The sequence below is a fragment of the Xenopus laevis genome, chromosome 5S (assembly GCF_017654675.1).
Source record: "Xenopus laevis strain J_2021 chromosome 5S, Xenopus_laevis_v10.1, whole genome shotgun sequence".
In the NCBI taxonomy this organism is placed as follows: domain Eukaryota; kingdom Metazoa; phylum Chordata; class Amphibia; order Anura; family Pipidae; genus Xenopus; species Xenopus laevis.
Genome location: NC_054380.1, coordinates 137038854 through 137056043, shown reverse-complemented (window position 1 = coordinate 137056043; position 17190 = coordinate 137038854). Strand labels below are relative to the sequence as shown.

General features: G+C 45.9%; 1 protein-coding gene across 2 annotated transcripts; it reads left to right on the top strand.

Moving 5' to 3' along the window:
* The first annotated feature begins 470 nt into the window (after window positions 1–470).
* fdft1.S (farnesyl-diphosphate farnesyltransferase 1 S homeolog) lies at window positions 471–16779 on the top strand. Of its 2 annotated transcripts, XM_018266012.2 has the most exons (8): window positions 471–648; window positions 4251–4348; window positions 5545–5728; window positions 7097–7225; window positions 11971–12162; window positions 13069–13245; window positions 15817–15969; window positions 16077–16779. In XM_018266012.2, the coding sequence occupies exons 1-8, from the start codon at window positions 550–552 to the stop codon at window positions 16290–16292; spliced, it is 1248 nt and encodes a 415-aa protein (XP_018121501.1). In that variant the 5' UTR covers window positions 471–549; the 3' UTR covers window positions 16293–16779. The 2 variants fall into 2 exon arrangements, with proteins under 2 accessions (XP_018121501.1, XP_041421032.1); XM_041565098.1 differs by lacking the exon at window positions 471–648 and having other exon boundaries at window positions 3838–4348.
* The last annotated feature ends 411 nt before the right edge of the window (window positions 16780–17190 follow it).

Genomic DNA, 17190 nt, shown 5'->3' with positions numbered 1-17190 from the left:
CATTATAAGCAAATGAAGACAAATAACACACAGTCTATATAGACAGTTCATTAGACCTTATGGAACTCTCTTACGACCCCTCAGTTGAAATAGACAACCCCACTCGTATACATTTCCCTCGCTCTCAGCGCCCGGACCCAGCGGAAACCCAGTCACTAATCAATATTCGAGCTGAGTAGAAAACCATCAGCCTCTCTCAGCCAAGCAAAATACCAACTTCAGCCCCGCCCACCAATATTCTGACGTCGAACGTAAACTTTTAATCAGCAACCAACAGGCGCGGAGCTCCATACTTCACCCCAGCAACAGGTCTCCCCTTATTGGTTGGCTTGCGCTGGTCCGACAGCTAGCTAGCCAATAGGAAAGGTCAGTCCACCACAGTACCATGAGATTACTGGTCTCTGCGGGAAAATAGGCGTAACGTGTGCTGTGATTGGCTATGGTTGTGGAATTGGGCGGTGCGTTCTAAGCATAGCGGTACTGATGGATGCGGTATCAGAGGCTATAGGATTACATAGAGGTGTGTAGCCGGTTACTCTGCGAACAGCTATGGACATACTCAGGTCTCTCGGGCACCCGGAGGAGATATACAATCTCTTCAAGTTCAAGATGGGAGGCTGCAGGGCTGTGCTACCCACACTGGACCCGGTGAGTCTGCAGTCCTAGCTTCCTGTCAGTTCTGTCACTCAGGAGGCCATGCTGGGAGTACAGTCAGTTCTACTGGAGGGCATGCTGGGAGTACAGTCAGTTCTACAGGGGGGCATGCTGGGAGTACAGTCAGTTCTACAGGAGGGCATGCTGGGAGTACAGTCAGTTCTACAGGAGGGCATGCTGGGAGTACAGTCAGTTCTACAGGAGGCCATGCTGGGAGTACAGTCAGTTCTACTGGAGGGCATGCTGGGAGTACAGTCAGTTCTACAGGGGGGCATGCTGGGAGTACAGTCAGTTCTACAGGAGGGCATGCTGGGAGTACAGTCAGTTCTACAGGAGGGCATGCTGGGAGTGCAGTCAGTTCTACAGGAGGGCATGCTGGGAGTGCAGTCAGTTCTACAGGAGGGCATGCTGGGAGTGCAGTCAGTTCTACAGGGGGGCATGCTGGGAGTGCAGTCAGTTCTACAGGAGGGCATGCTGGGAGTACAGTCAGTTCTACAGGAGGGCATGCTGGGAGTACAGTCAGTTCTACTGGAGGGCATGCTGGGAGTACAGTCAGTTCTACAGGGGGGCATGCTGGGAGTGCAGTCAGTTCTACAGGAGGGCATGCTGGGAGTACAGTCAGTTCTACAGGAGGGCATGCTGGGAGTACAGTCAGTTCTACAGGAGGGCATGCTGGGAGTGCAGTCAGTTCTACAGGAGGGCATGCTGGGAGTGCAGTCAGTTCTACAGGAGGGTATGCTGGGAGTACAGTCAGTTCTACTGGAGGGCATGCTGGGAGTACAGTCAGTTCTACAGGGGGGCATGCTGGGAGTACAGTCAGTTCTACAGGAGGGCATGCTGGGAGTACAGTCAGTTCTACAGGAGGGCATGCTGGGAGTGCAGTCAGTTCTACAGGAGGGTATGCTGGGAGTGCAGTCAGTTCTACAGGAGGGCATGCTGGGAGAACAGTCAGTTCTACAGGAGGGCATGCTGGGAGTGCAGTCAGTTCTGTCATTCAGGAGGGCATGCTGGGAGTACAGTCAGTTCTGTCATTCAGGAGGGCATGCTGGGAGTACAGTCAGTTCTACAGGAGGGCATGCTGGGAGTACAGTCAGTTCTACAGGAGGGCATGCTGGGGGGAAACGGTCAGTTCTACAGGAGGGCATGCTGGGAGTACAGTCAGTTCTACAGGAGGGCATGCTGGGAGAACAGTCAGTTCTACAGGAGGGCATGCTGGGAGTACAGTCAGTTCTGTCATTCAGGAGGGCATGCTGGGAGTACAGTCAGTTCTGTCATTCAGGAGGGCATGCTGGGAGTACAGTCAGTTCTACAGGAGGGCATGCTGGGAGTACAGTCAGTTCTGTCATTCAGGAGGGCATGCTGGGAGTACAGTCAGTTCTACAGGAGGGCATGCTGGGAGTACAGTCAGTTCTACAGGAGGGCATGCTGGGAGTGCAGTCAGTTCTACAGGAGGGCATGCTGGGAGTACAGTCAGTTCTACAGGAGGGCATGCTGGGGGGAAACGGTCAGTTCTACAGGAGGGCATGCTGGGAGTACAGTCAGTTCTACAGGAGGGCATGCTGGGAGTACAGTCAGTTCTACAGGAGGGCATGCTGGGAGTACAGTCAGTCCTACAGGAGGGCATGCTGGGAGTACAGTCAGTTCTACAGGAGGGCATGCTGGGAGTACAGTCAGTTCTACAGGAGGGCATGCTGGGAGTACAGTCAGTTCTGTCATTCAGGAGGGCATGCTGGGAGTACAGTCAGTTCTACAGGAGGGCATGCTGGGAGTACAGTCAGTTCTACAGGAGGGCATGCTGGGAGTGCAGTCAGTTCTACAGGAGGGCATGCTGGGAGTACAGTCAGTTCTACAGGAGGGCATGCTGGGGGGAAACGGTCAGTTCTACAGGAGGGCATGCTGGGAGTACAGTCAGTTCTACAGGAGGGCATGCTGGGAGTACAGTCAGTTCTACAGGAGGGCATGCTGGGAGTACAGTCAGTTCTACAGGAGGGCATGCTGGGGGGAAACTGTCAGTTCTACAGGGAGCATGCAGGGAGGGGGTACTGTTGCATGAATTACACGTACATACATTCATTTGTTTGTATTGTCACAGTACTGATTAAAATTCTCATTCTTTTGGGTGTAAGGGAGGGCGGGGAACCATAGATGGGAATGTTGTAACAAAGACCACTGGGGATCCATATACTTTATTCATTGTCTCAATAAGATACAGGACATGTAACAAGTTCGGTGTTTGGGCCTAAAACTGTCACTTTCTCATCAATATCTGATCGGGCTGGAGGGAAATCCTGTTGACCATGGACCTAATTTTGCCTTTAACCCAATGAGAAAGCACATGTCAACCAATCAGCTTTGTGTTTGCCCAGATCCCACCACTGCTCTGGGCCCCCCTCTGGTGTCCTATTGTAGCAGTGCTTGTGCTTAGAGCCCATAACTGTGGCCCTGCTTCAGTCTTTATTCCAGCAGCAGGTTGCCTGTGTCTGGTTAAACCGGTTCTCCACCTTTGAGTTAACTGTTAGTAGGATGTAGAGAGTGAGATTCTGAGACCATTTGCAATTGGTTTTCATTTTATTTATTATTTGTGGTTTTTGAGCTTTTTATTCAGCAGCCCCCAGTTTTCAATTTCATCCATCTGGTTGCTAGGGTCTATATTACCCCTAGCAACCATGCACTGATTTGAATAAGAGACTAATGGAATACGAATAGGAGAGGGTCTAAATAGAAAGTTGATTAGCAAAAAGTTGCAATAACAATACATTTGTAGCCTTATAGAGCATCTGTTTTTTTAAGTGACCACTATTGAAAAATTGGAAAGAGTCCGAAGAAGAAGGCAAATAATTAAAAAAAAATAATAAAGACCAATTGGAAAGTTTTTAAGAATTGGACACTGTATAACATACTAAAAGTTAACCTAAAATGGTGACCCCCTACTAGTGCCCCGTGCTAGTGTTAGTGCCCCGTGTTAGTGTCCTGCTGCACCTTCACATAACCTTGGGTGAGTGTGTTAAGTGCATGTGCTGGGACTGCCCCTGTATTGACAGTTGAGGATTTTACCCTGCCCCTTTGTTACACATGCAGTTTCTTGTCTGCCTTCCTAACTGTCAGTCTGGAGTGCAAAGAGTTAAAGTTTCTCGGAGGCTGCCCCTGCCCACTCTGGGTAAGGCATGAAAACATTGCAGTGCAGGGGGGTGGGTGGGCGTGTTGGCAGTTTGTGTTGTGAGAAGCCGCAGTTTGTGTTGTGAGAAGCCCTCGCTGCCAGTTGCAATAACAGTGACTATGGGCACCTCTTGTGCCCCCCTCCCTAACTGCCGAGCCCTTGCCCCCAGGCCCCGAGCTCAATTACTTTAAGTTCCCAGCACTGGGGAAATTTCCGTGGAGTTTGGCCGATGGCCAGCGTGAATTGCAAAACTGCCGTCTCCCTGTTCAAGCGGACTCTCTCTCTGGGCCCAGCTCAGAAGCCTTGTGGCCAGCGTTCGCTACTGACTGCCAGTCGGCTACAGGACAGGGGCCTAAAGGAAGGCCGCACGGTGCAGATATGCTTTGCCCCCCAGAGTCAGGCAGTGTGCAGGGTTCATCCCGTCTATTTCCTCCAACAGGACTCCATGAGCGACAGCCTGCAGACCTGCTACCGATACCTCAATGAGACCAGCAGGAGTTTCGCCGCTGTTATACAAGCGCTGGATGGGGAGTTGCGGTGAGTTTTATGGTCTGGAAAATACTCGTTACTAAGGGTGATGGGAGTTGTTGCTCACCAAAAACTGTAGCAAAACATACACAGCCCATTTCAACAGAGAGCTGATTGTACTGCCATGGGGTGCTCCCCACTATGTGCCTGATACCCACCTGTACTACCCTGAGGTCCTGTAGCAAGGCACCCTCTTCATATACACCACTATGTGCCTGATCCCTGTGTTCCCTGGACTCTATACAGAATTGCTCCTCTGTGCTCCTGAGCTGCTGGCTGGGTGTATTATTGTCGTTAGGTTAATCATTGCCACTGCACACCCCAAACACTAACACCTATAATATGGCCCCATGTTTATTTATACAGCCAAGTGCCTGACACGCTGTATAGGTGGAGTGCGGGAAATTTCAAGATGTCACTATTTATTCTGTGCCACCCGGGAGAAACTTGGCACAAGCAACTTATATTCAGATCTCATACTAATAACTCTCATACTAATAACTCTACTGTTAGTCCTGCTGTTAGTCCTGCCGTTAGACCTGCTGTTAGTCACGCTGTTAGTCCCGCTGTAAGACCCGCCGTTAGTCCTGCCGTTAGTCCTGCCGTTAGACCTGCCGTTAGTCCTTGGGAAATGTATGGCATGTTCCAGCTGTGCCCCGAAATGAGTCTTGATGGAACCTGCCAAAGGGAGCCTTTGAGTGGGGAGTTAAAGACCCAGAAAATCTACTTTAGGGAATCAGAATGTTTAGCCAATGATGTGACACCATCCCTGACTTACTGCCAGCTGAATGTTCCCCAACCAGGAGCAAATGAGAAGCGCCAGTGAGAAAGAGACGTTCCCCTTTAAACACAGAAGCCATTTACTGGCCAATTCCTACTCTGCTCTGACCAACCAGCATCTGCTCTTTTGGCCCATCACTCACTCCTATAGGCCAGAGCATGTTCATCAGTATATAACACACAAAAGCCATGAATATGCCCAATCCTCCCGAGTCAACGTTGAGCTTGGCACATAACTGTGTCTATAAGGACACGGGGGAGAAGAGGCGTGTGTCTTGTTATGGTGAAATTGCCATTACCCATAATGCCATGAGTTATCATTCTATATATATATATATATATATTGCCCAACTAAAATCTATGCCCAACTACTTATCTACTAGCGTAACCATGTTGTGTAACCTGGGTGTGTTTGTCTGTGCCAGGCACGCGGTGTGTATATTCTACCTGGTGCTGAGGGCTCTGGATACGGTGGAGGACGACATGACCATCGCTCTGGAGACAAAGACCCCCATGTTGCACGACTTTCACACCTACCTGTACCAGGCCGACTGGAGGTACATGGACAGTAAAGAGAAGGACAAGCAGGTGCTGGAGGATTTCCCCACGGTACTGAACCTGCACGGGATATTCTGTGTCTTATTCATAATCACACACACAAGGAACCACAGCCCTTTAGCAGTAAAGATCTGTGTCTCCAAAGATGCCCCAGTAGCTCCCCATCTTCTTTTCTGCTGATTCACTGCACATGCTCTGTGCTGCTGTCACTTACTGAGCTTAGGGACCCACTCACAATATACAGTACACATAGAATAGAAATGTCACAATATAAGGCTGATTAGTAATTAATACACATAATTACTACATGGCAGCACAGAAACCAGTGCAATTAGCATCAGAATTGAATAATCAGCAAACCTGTAGCATCAGCTCATATTACAGCCAGGGAAGCTCATTTTCTGCTGGATAATTAGTGACGAGCCCTAAGCTTAGCTTCTCAACAGCCAATCAGAGCCCACTGAGCATGTGAGTGTCACAGACACTTTCCAAGATGGTGACCCCCTGTGACAAGTTTGAAGTCCTGGATCATTGCTGCTATTGACAAGCTGAAACTTTAGCCTCGTGCAATAAGTTCACTATATAAAACATGGCAGTTTTAGCCACATTCATTTTTAGGGTTTAGTCCTCCTTTAAATAGCTTGCTCTTCTCCCACAAATGCTCTGAAAAAACAAGGGATTTATCCTAAAATGCAGTCGTCCTTCAGTTACACTGTTCTGCTGTATGGACTTCCCCCGGAGAGTCATAGAACAGCAGTCATTATGTGTGTCTTCCTAAAGGAGACAGAAAGCTACAGAGGCATTTTATTGCCAATAGATTAGCCACAATAGTGCCAGCTATAACACTACATTTATTCTGCAGAATACTTTACCATACCTGAGTAAACAGCTCTAGAACCTCTTTGTTTGTACAGGATAGCAACTGCCATATTAGCTTGCTGTGACATCACTTCCTGCCTGAGTCTCTCCCTGCTCACTCATAGCTCTGGGCTCAGATTACAGCAGGGAGGGGGGGGAGGAACAAACTGAGCATGCTCAAGCCCTAGCCCTGGAGGTTTAAGCTGAAAACAGGAAGTCTGATACAGAAGCCCATGAGTACACAATAGAAGGAAAGAAATGTGCTGTTTCTTTTGACAGAGGACTCAGAGCAGCATTACTTTGAGGGTTTACTGGTGTATTTATATAGACCTTTCTGATAAAGCTTACTTACTTTTTGCCTTTCCTTCTCCTTTAAGATGAGGCAATTGGGCCTTTTCCAAGGTTATCGATATGTTTAAGTAAAAATAGTCCTAAATATTCCCTGGAATGATGGGCTCAGTCACTGCCATAGATCTGCTGTGTGTCCCATGCAGTAACCCCAATACATAAATCTTTGCCCATCTCTAGACTAATGATGCGTCTTTGTGCGTCTGCTTCTAGATTTCCCTGGAATTCAGGAAACTGGCAGTGATTTACCAGGAAGTCATTGCCGATATCTGTCACAAGATGGGAGTCGGAATGGCTGAATATTTGGAAAAGAAGGTCCAGACCCTGCAGGAATGGGACCAGGTACGGTTTCTTTGGAAATGTCTGCTTTTCACAGGGGGGGTGCGACCCGTTTTTCTCCAGCTACGGAGCAAACCTAAACATTTAGGGGGGGGGGGATTCGCAAAAGTTCTGATTATGAGACTAAATAAAAGTGGAGATAAAAATGTCCGATTTCCAACCAAATTCACAAATTTCTATCTCCGCTTTTGTGAATTTGTCTTTCGCACGACATTTTAAAAGACATTTTTTTCTGAATTTGTCTCTTACTACACCTGTCAGTCAGACATCAAATTGGAATTTTTGGGGGAGGGGGGTTACAGTCATATGAAAAAGTTTGGGAACCCCTCTCAGCCTGCAGAATAATTTGCTCCAAAAAAAGATAACAGTGGTATGTCTTTCATTTCCCAGGAACATCTGAGTACTGGGGTGTTTTCTGAACAAAGATGTTTAGTGAAGCAGTATTCAGTTGTATGAAATTAAATCAAATGTGAAAAACTGGCTGTGTAAAAATTTGGGTACCCTTGTAATTTGGCTAATTTGAATGCATGTAACTGCTCAATACTGATTACTGGCAACACCAAATTGGTTGGATTAGCTCATTAAGCCTTGAACTTCATAGGCAGGTGTGTCCAGTCATGAGAAAAGGTATTTAAGGTGACCAATTGCAAGTTGTGCTTCTGTTTGACTCTCCTCTGAAGAGTGACAGCATGGGATCCTCAAAGCAACTCTCAAAAGATCTGAAAACAAAGATTGTTCAGTATCATGGTTTAGGGGAAGGCTACAAAAAACGATCTCAGAGGTTTAAACTGTCAGTTTCAACTGTAAGGAATGGAATGAGGAAATGGAAGGCCACAGGCACAGTTGCTGTAAAACCCAGGTCTGACAGGCCAAGAAAAATACAGGAGTGACATATGCGGAGGATTGTGAGAATGTTACAGACAAGCCAAAGATCATCTCCAAAGACCTGCAAGAAGATCTTGCTGCAGATGCAGGTGTATCTGTACATCGTTCTACAATTCAGCACAATTTGCACAAAGAACATGTGTATGGCAGGGGGATGAGAAGCCCTTTCTGCACTCACACAAACACACTCGCTTGTTGTATGGAAAAGCTCATTTAGACAAGACACAGGCATTTTGGAACAAAGTGCTTTGGACTGATGAGACACAAATTGAGTTATTTGGTCATAACAAAAAGCGCTTTGCATGGCGGAAGAAGAACACGGCATTCCAAGAAAAACACCTGCTACCGACTGTCACATTTGGTGGAGGTCCCATCATGCTGTGGGGCTGTGTGGCTAGTTCAGGGGCTGTGTGGCTAGTTCAGGGGCTGTGTGACTAGTTCAGGGACTACTGGGGCCTTTGTTAAAGTCGAGGGTCGGATGAATTCAACCCAATATCAACAAATTCTTCAGGATAATGTTCAAGCATCAGTCACAAAGTTGAAGTTCCGCTGCAGGGGTCGGATATTCCAACAAGACAATGACCCTAAACTCACTTGGAAATCTACAAAGACATTTATGCAGAGGGACAAGTACAATATTCTGGAGTCCCCCGACTTGGATATCATGGAAAATCTATGGGATGATTTGAAGCAGACTGTCCATGCTCGGCAGCCATCAAATTTAACTGAACTGGAGAGATTTTGTATGGACCAATGGTCACAAATAGCCACATCCAGAATCCAGACACTCATCAAAGGCTATAGGAGGCGTCTAGAGGCTGTTACATTTGTAACTAAGTATTGATGTAATATCTCTGTTGGGGTGCCCAAATTTATGCACCTGTCTAATTTTGTTATGATGTATATTGCATATTTTCTGTTAATCCAATAAACTTTATGTCACTGCTGAAATACTTCTGTTCCCATAAGGCAAGTTATATATTAAATGGAAGTTGCTACTTTGAAAGCTCAGCCAATGAGAAACAAAACTCCAAAGAATTAAGAGGGGTTCCCAAACTTTTTCATATGACCGTATTTTACGTAGGAAAATTATACATCATTTTTTTCTGGGCTTTCTACATCTGCCTACATGTTTGTGTAATTCCAGTTCTGTAACAAGATATAAGGGTCTAAATACAAGAAATGCTATTTCTTATCTCAGAAACCAGTAAACCCCCGATTCTCTAAAGAATCGTTAATGAAAGAATGGTAACAACAGTGAGGCAGCAAAATGCGATGGGTGCTGATTCACTCGGCATCCCCAGGCAGCAACTGGCGACGCTAATTTGTGGGGATGTAGAGTGAATCTGTGCCTATTGCTTGTTATTACCTATCTGCTATTAGAATTCTTAAATTTTGAGTTTATTGGTAGTAAAGTGTTACTGAAAAATTTCTTTATAAACAACATTTTTTGTGAAAATGTTCTCCTGTCCTTGAATGAGTTCTCCCTGGTGAGCTGTACTTAAAATCTTGACTTTAACATCAGATGAACGCTGCACTCTTGAAAATGCAACATAAAGTTGACCATGACCAAACACAGGCTCAGATAGGTAAATGCCGACTTTATCCAATGTTTGTCCTTGTGATTTGTTGATTGTCATGGCAAATGCAGCCTTAATGGGGAATTGTCGTCGTTTAAGTTTAAAAGGTAATTCCTGGTCAGAACTGGTAAGGTCAATTCTGGGAATCAAAACAGTATCACCGCTATGGGATCCTGTAAGCACTTCTGCCTTGATAACATTTTGTCTCATGCTCTTCACAACCAACCGTGTACCGTTACATAAACCTTGCTTAGTGTTAGGGTAGGGGCACACGGCGCGATTTCGCCGCGATTCTGCGCTGGGCGAGTTGTCGCTGCGTTTTTTAAGCCGAAATAGCTTTGCTAACTTTGGCGGCTGGCGTCAATGCAAATCGCGGCGAAATCGCTGCGCTAATTCACACGCGGCGATTCTTTTTCTACTGTCGCCCGGAAACGCTCAGCGAGGCAACTTCGGACGACAATAGAAAACGAATCGCCGCGTGTGAATTAGCGCAGCGATTTCGCCGCGATTTGCATTGACGCCAGCGCCAAAGTTAGCAAAGCTATTTCGGCTTAAAAAACGCAGCGACAACTCGCTTAGCGCAGAATCGCGGCGAAATCGCGCCGTGTGCCCCTACCCTTAAGGTTTCTTAACAGCATGACTATTGTTCCTACTTTGAGTATAAGATTGTGTTGTGGTAATCCAGCATTGTTGATAGTGTTTAAATATTCTAATGGGAAGTTAAGTTTCTCACTTTCGTCTTCAGAATCAATACAGTCAGTACTCAGAAAGACACAGCTTTGTCCAGGAAGTAATGCAATCACTTGGTTGTTTATCATGTCAACATCAATATTTTTTGGAGATAATATAGCCCGTTTTGCTAAAAATGGCCACCCACGCAGGTACGCAACCGGTTCCCCTCCTAGAGTGACGCTAGCGCCGTCATTAGACAAACTTGCAAAGGAGTAGCAAGATGGCCGACGCTTATACAGACTTTAGTGGGCGGATGACAAACTCGCAGAGGAGTAGCAAGATGGCCGACGCTTATACAGACTTTAGTGGGCGGATTTGGCAGTGGGCGGATGACAAAGTCGCAGAGGAGTAGCAAGATGGCCGACGCTTATACAGACTTTCGTGCAGGTACGCAACCGGTTCCCCTCCTAGAGTGACGCTAGCGCCGCCATTAGACAAACTTGCAAAGGAGTAGCAAGATGGCCGATGCTTATACAGACTTTAGTGGGCGGATGACAAACTCGCAGAGGAGTAGCAAGATGGCCGACGCTTATACAGACTTTAGTGGGCGGATTTGGCAGTGGGCGGATGACAAAGTCGCAGAGGAGTAGCAAGATGGCCGACGCTTATACAGACTTTCGTGCAGGTACGCAACCGGTTCCCCTAGTGTGACGGTGAGCGCATCTGCCTCCCTAGATCCTAACCTTCCAGCGGTCGCCGCCTGAGTGAGCAGGAAAGAAGAGGCGGCGGGAGGCAGAAGGAGACGGTGAGCGCATCTGCCTCCCTAGATCCTAACCTTCCAGCGCATCTGCCTCCCCGATCCTAACCTGTTCTGATCCTAACCTTCCAGCACATCTGCTAATCGAAGGCCGCATCTATGTCTTTCGGCTGAAGTTGCGCGCGCATCTCATAGATCCTAACCGAAGTTGCGTGCGCATCTGCCTCCCCTCCACTCGGGACATAGATAGGCCTTCGGTTAGTATATAGGATATGTTTTATTTCTTAGCTCAAGTGTCGCAGTGCTGCTAAAACTACAAAAATGGCTGGGAGGCTTTACTTTCCCTTTATATAATATATTCACTCAAATTGTTGATATTTTCTCATTCATTGAGGGGGTTGTTCGCCTTTGGGATAACGTTTCGTACGATATAGAGAGGGATTGTCTGAAACAATCGGTTTTCATTTTTTATTATTTAAGGTTTTTGAGTTATTTAGATTTTTATTCAGCAGCTCTTCAATTTGCACTTTAAGCAATCTGGTAGCTAGGGCCCAAATTCCCCTAGCAACCATGCATTGATTTGAATAAGAGACAGGAATATGAATAGGAGAGGTCGTTTGATTTTTTAGAAGGGGTCGGCGACGCCCATTAGAAACCTGCAGAGAGTCAGAAGAAAAAGGCAAATAATTATAAAACTATAAAAAATAAATAATGAAGACCAATTGAAAAGTTGCTTAGAATTGTCCATTCTATAACATAATGAAAACTGGCAACCCTAGTCCTGTCCAACTGCTATTTAGAAATCTAGAAATTGTTTTTTTTTTGTAAATAATTTTGGTTCTTTCCCCTGGCAGTACTGTCACTACGTCGCTGGACTTGTCGGCATCGGATTGTCTCGTCTGTTTTCTGCCTCCGAACTGGAAGATCCCATCGTGGGACTGGATACCCAGCTCTCTAATTCCATGGGACTGTTCCTGCAGAAAACCAACATCATCCGAGACTACCTGGAGGACCAGACGGAAGGCCGAGAGTTCTGGCCCAAAGAGGCAAGTGGCTACATTAGCCCTGAGACTCCCCTCCCCCATCGACTGAAGTGCTGCAAGTTGTATTTATGGGAATATCTAGTAATTGTAATGCAATATCATATGTCTGTTGTACTTTTATCCATACCCCTCCCCTGTAGTCTGATTGATGTGCTGGGGGGGGACATTTCTGTTCTAACCTTAAAGGCAAATATTTAGAGGTAAATGTAATTGTGTTTCTTCTTCTGTTTCTGAATCTGCTTGTGGCTTCAGCCTTTTTGCCGTAAAGGAACACATCAGTTAATAGTGCTGCCCCAGCTGAATCCTGCACTGAAATACATTTCTCAAAAGAGCATTTTTTTTATATTTAATTTTGAAATCTGACATGGGGCTAGACATATTGTCAATTTCCCAGCTGCCCCCAGTCATGTGACTGATAAACTTCAGTCACTATTTACTGCTGTACTGCAAGTTGGAGTGATATCACCCCCTCCCTTTTCCCCCAGCAGCCAAACAAAAGAACAATGGGAAGGTAACCAGATAGCAGCTCCCTAACACAAGATAACAGCTGCCTGGTAGATCTAAGAACAGCACTCAATAGTAAAATCCAGGTCCCACTGAGACACATTCAGTAACATTGAGTAGGAGAAACAACAGCCTGCCAGAAAGCAGTTCCATCCTAAAGTGCTGGCTCTTTCTGAAATCACATGACCAGGCAAAATGAGCTGAGATGCACCTACACACCAATATTACAACTAAATACACTTGCTGGTTCAGGAATGACATTTTATATTGTACAGTGAATTATTTGCAGTGTAAACTGTGTCATTTAGAAATAAAAAATACACCATAAAAATCATGACAGAATCCCTTTAAACCAGGACTTTGTGAAGACGTTTGTGTATCAACCGTTTGTTTTACGTGTTCCAGGTTTGGGGCAAGTATGGGAAGAAGCTGTCGGATTTGGCAAACCCGGAGAAGATTATCCCAGCGGTGCATTGTATGAATGAGCTCATCACCAACGCATTACATCATGTCCCCGACGTCCTCACTTATCTGTCCCGGCTAAAGAACCAGAGCGTCTTCAACTTCTGCGCAATTCCACAGGTGAGAGAACTTTTCCCTTCCAGGCAGGGGGCCATTTTGCTTCTCTACAAGCAGCCATGTTGTTCCTTCTTCATCTTTCTCCTGGGGTTGCCAGCTTTCTACTGCTCACATGAATGGCACCAAGATGACCCTGTATTTACTATGATGCACCATACTGACATGCCCAGAATTGAACACCATATTAGTATTTGTGGGCGAGCCAAGCACTCCCTACAGCGGGTCAGGTACCCACGGGTTACCCGCAAAAAAAGTGGGCACCCTGCAGAATGAGGGGAGGATTTTCAGGTGGGGGTATACTCGCGGATCTGCGGGTCAGGTTGCGGGTCTCATCTAAATGTCTGATCTTGTCTATATTTTACTCTTTTTAAAGTTTTACGAAACTTGTTTCTGTCCCAGCCCACTTTTGATGATGTCACTTCCTGTTTGATGGTGGTCGGCGGGTTGCAAGTCGGGTTGCGGATAAGGCAGTTGCGGGTCTGGGTTGGGTAGCGGATTAAAGTGGGTCGCAGGCTGCGGGCTCGGTCAGGTCCGAGTCTTAAAAATTGGTTTTACGCAGGACTATACTCCCTGGGGCAGATTTACTAATGGGAGCAGTGACCGTAAAAATTCACCAGAAATCTCATCCGCATGGATATCGCCAATTTACTAACCGGCGAAGAGGACAATTCAATAGCGAAAGAGATCGTCGCCAGTGTATTTTGCACCCTTTCGCTAGGCGAATTTTCGTTCAGGTAAACGATTGTTAATCCGCAAATTCACTAAAGTGTGAATTCGATAGCGAAAGAGACCGTAGCCAGTGTAGTTTTGCGCCCTATTGCCAGCTGAATTTTCGCTCAGGCGAACGATTGTTGCAAATTCATTAAAGTGTGAATTTTCCATTTCGTTACCTCTTTCGCCAAAGTTTCCTTCACCAGCTTAGACCTGGCGGACTGATACGATGAAGTTACATCCTCCTCAATTATATCAGTGACATCATATCCTGTATGATGAAAATAGTCATAAAAATGATAAAAAACCTTGGCGTTTTTTCATATTTTAAAGTGGGATTGTCTTTAAAAGTTGTAACTATATAAAAGCTTTTTAACCATTTGAGAGGCATGCCACATTAGTTTTAGGGTGGGCTCATGTCTAGGACGTTAGAGGATCTCTTTTGTCTTTATTTTGCTTCCTTGGACATGTGTAATAATAAGAGGCCACTTCAAGCATTTGCACCAACATCTCTAATAAAGACGTATATATATGTGACCTATATGTACCCGCCCTATTCTAATTGACCTAAGCATAAGTGAACTAACGAAGTTTTACTCGGCAGAAACGAACGTTAGCGAAAGATCGTTATGAAATGCTTGCGCTGATGAATTAACGTTAACGAATCTTCAGCAGCGTTCGACTGCCGAGATGCAACTTCGCATTTTAGTGATGGTGGTGAAGTGGTGCAAAGTGTGGAGAAGCCTTCGCAGGCAGAAATTTGCGCTTTAGTAGATTTGCACCCGGTAGTGGCACTCTTTTGTGGGTTATAGAAGTGCAGCAGCTTTTGGAGGAAGGTTTTCACACCAGTGGCTGCAAATCTAGTGGCTGTCGCTGTGCCTACAATTAAAGGCATTCTGTCATGATTTTTATGATGTCGTTTTTATTAGGGATGCACCGAATCCAGGATTCGGCCTTTTTCAGTAGGATTCCGATTGGCCGAATCCTTCTGCCCGGCCAAAGCAAATATGTATATACAAATTAGGGGCGGGGAGGGAAATCGCGTGACTCTGTCACAAAACAAGGAAGTAAAAAAATGTTTCCCCCTTCCCATCCCTAATTTGCATATGCAAATTAGGATTCGGATTCCGTTCGGTATTTGGCCCAATCTTTTGAAAAGGATTCGAGGGTTCGTCCGAATCCAAAAAAGTGGGTTCGGTGCATCCCTAGTTTTTATTTCTAAATGACACTGTTTACACTGCAAATAATTCACTCTACAATATAAAATGTCATTCCTGAACCAGCGAGTGTATTTAGTTGTAATATTGGTGTGTAGGTGCATCTCAGCTCATTTTGCCTGGTCATGTGATTTCAGAAAGAGCCAGCACTTTAGGATGGAACTGCTTTCTGGCAGGCTGTTGTTTCTCCTACTCAATGTAACTGAATGTGTCTCAGTGGGACCTGGATTTTACTATTGAGTGCTGTTCTTAGATCTACCAGGCAGCTGTTATCTTGTGTTAGGGAGCTGCTATCTGGTTACCTTCCCATTGTTCTGTTGTTAGGCTGCTGGGGGGGAGGGAGGGGGTGATATCACTCCAACTTGCAGTACAGCAGTAAAGAGTGACTGAAGTTTATCAGAGCACAAGTCACATGACTGGGGGCAGCTGGGAAACTGACAATATGTCTAGCTCCGTCAGATTTCAAAATTAAATATAAAAAAATCTGTTTGCTCTTTTGAAAAATGGATTTCAGTGCAGAATTCTGCTGGAGCAGCACTATTAACTGATGTGTTTTGGAGAAAAAAAAAAAAAACACTTTTTCCCATGACAGTATCCCTTTAAGTTGTGCTCAGGTCGGTATAATGGTTCTCTCCTCTTCTTTTAGGTGATGGCCATTGCCACTTTGGCCGCATGTTACAACAACCAGCAAGTGTACAAAGGGGTTGTAAAGATCCGCAAAGGGCAGGCGGTGACCCTAATGATGGACGCCACCAATATAGAGGCAGTGAGAGCCATCATGTACCAGTATGTAGAGGAGGTAAGTGCCAGAACTAAACTGCCATCTTCCCCAAAGGTAATCAGCTGTAATCTCATTACTGTATAATTTGCTTTATTCCTTGTTAATTGTTGCTCTTTTATACGCAGATCTACCAGAAAATCCCCCTCACAGACCCCTCGTCGGGCCGCACCCAACACATCATCGCTTCAGTCAGGAATCTGAGTTTATCCGACGGCTCATTGGCTTCCCGGAACCATTTCTCCCCCATTTACTTGTCGTGTGCGATGCTATTGGCTGCCATCAGCTGGCAGTATCTCAGCACCGTGTCCCAGGTATCCGAGGAGGTTCATAGTCGCCAGTGATTGCTCCCCGGGATGCTGGGCTCCTTCTCACTACAGCAGGGTCTCGTGCAAGCACAAAGGGAACGTTCTGCCCCCCAAATGGACTTTATTTATACAAAGGATCATGGGATTGAATCGATAAGATCCCGATGATGGAAACTTTGTATAAAAGATAATAGCACTTAATGCACCTTTATCTGGACTCAGCCGCCATACATACCCCCAAAGGATCATTTTAAGTTGATTTTATTGGCTATTTCTCTAAACCGCTGACCATCCTGATTGGCTCTCCCAGCTCATGACACTTGCCAAGCTACTGCCTGTCATCAGGACGACATTGGTGGTTTTGGGAGAGACAAGAGGCCGTTTTATTGGTTTTCAGGTTCTGAGATGAATCGCGCCGGCTGGACAATATCTTGTGAGAGTCCTGTGCGGAACCAATTTGTTAAACTTGAACCCGACCCGCCACCCGCATACTTACCCACTTGGACCCACAAGTACCTTATCCGCAACCCGATCCCCGACCATCAAGAAACAGGACGTGTTGTCATTGTAAACCGGAAGTGACATCATTAGAAGTAGGTGTGACCCGGAAAAAAGGAGTAAAACAGGAAGTGCTGTTGTAAACCGGAAGTGACATCATTAGAAGTAGGCGTGGTCAGAAAAAAGGAGTAAAACAGGAAGTGCTGTTGTAAACGGGAAGTGACATCATTAGAAGTAGGCGTGATCAGAAAAAGGGAGTAAAACCGGAAGTGACATCATTGGAAGTAGGTTTGATCAGAAAAAAGGAGTAAAGCTTTCTATTGAGAATACATACAAACCCAGAAAACTGCCGACCCGCTTCTATACCCGCTCCCAAAACTTCTGCGGCTTTTGCGGGTAACCGGCCCGCTGCAGGACTCAAATCTGCAAATATCCT

Bases quoted from the DNA above. Each gene is read 5' to 3' on its own strand.
- fdft1.S (XM_041565098.1), top strand. From the start codon at position 4,041: ATGGCCAGCGTGAATTGCAAAACTGCCGTCTCCCTGTTCAAGCGGACT. The intron at 7,226-11,970 runs GTACGGTTTCTT...TTCCCCTGGCAG, and splicing joins CCCTGCAGGAATGGGACCAG to TACTGTCACTACGTCGCTGG. The intron at 15,970-16,076 runs GTAAGTGCCAGA...TTTTATACGCAG, and splicing joins TGTACCAGTATGTAGAGGAG to ATCTACCAGAAAATCCCCCT.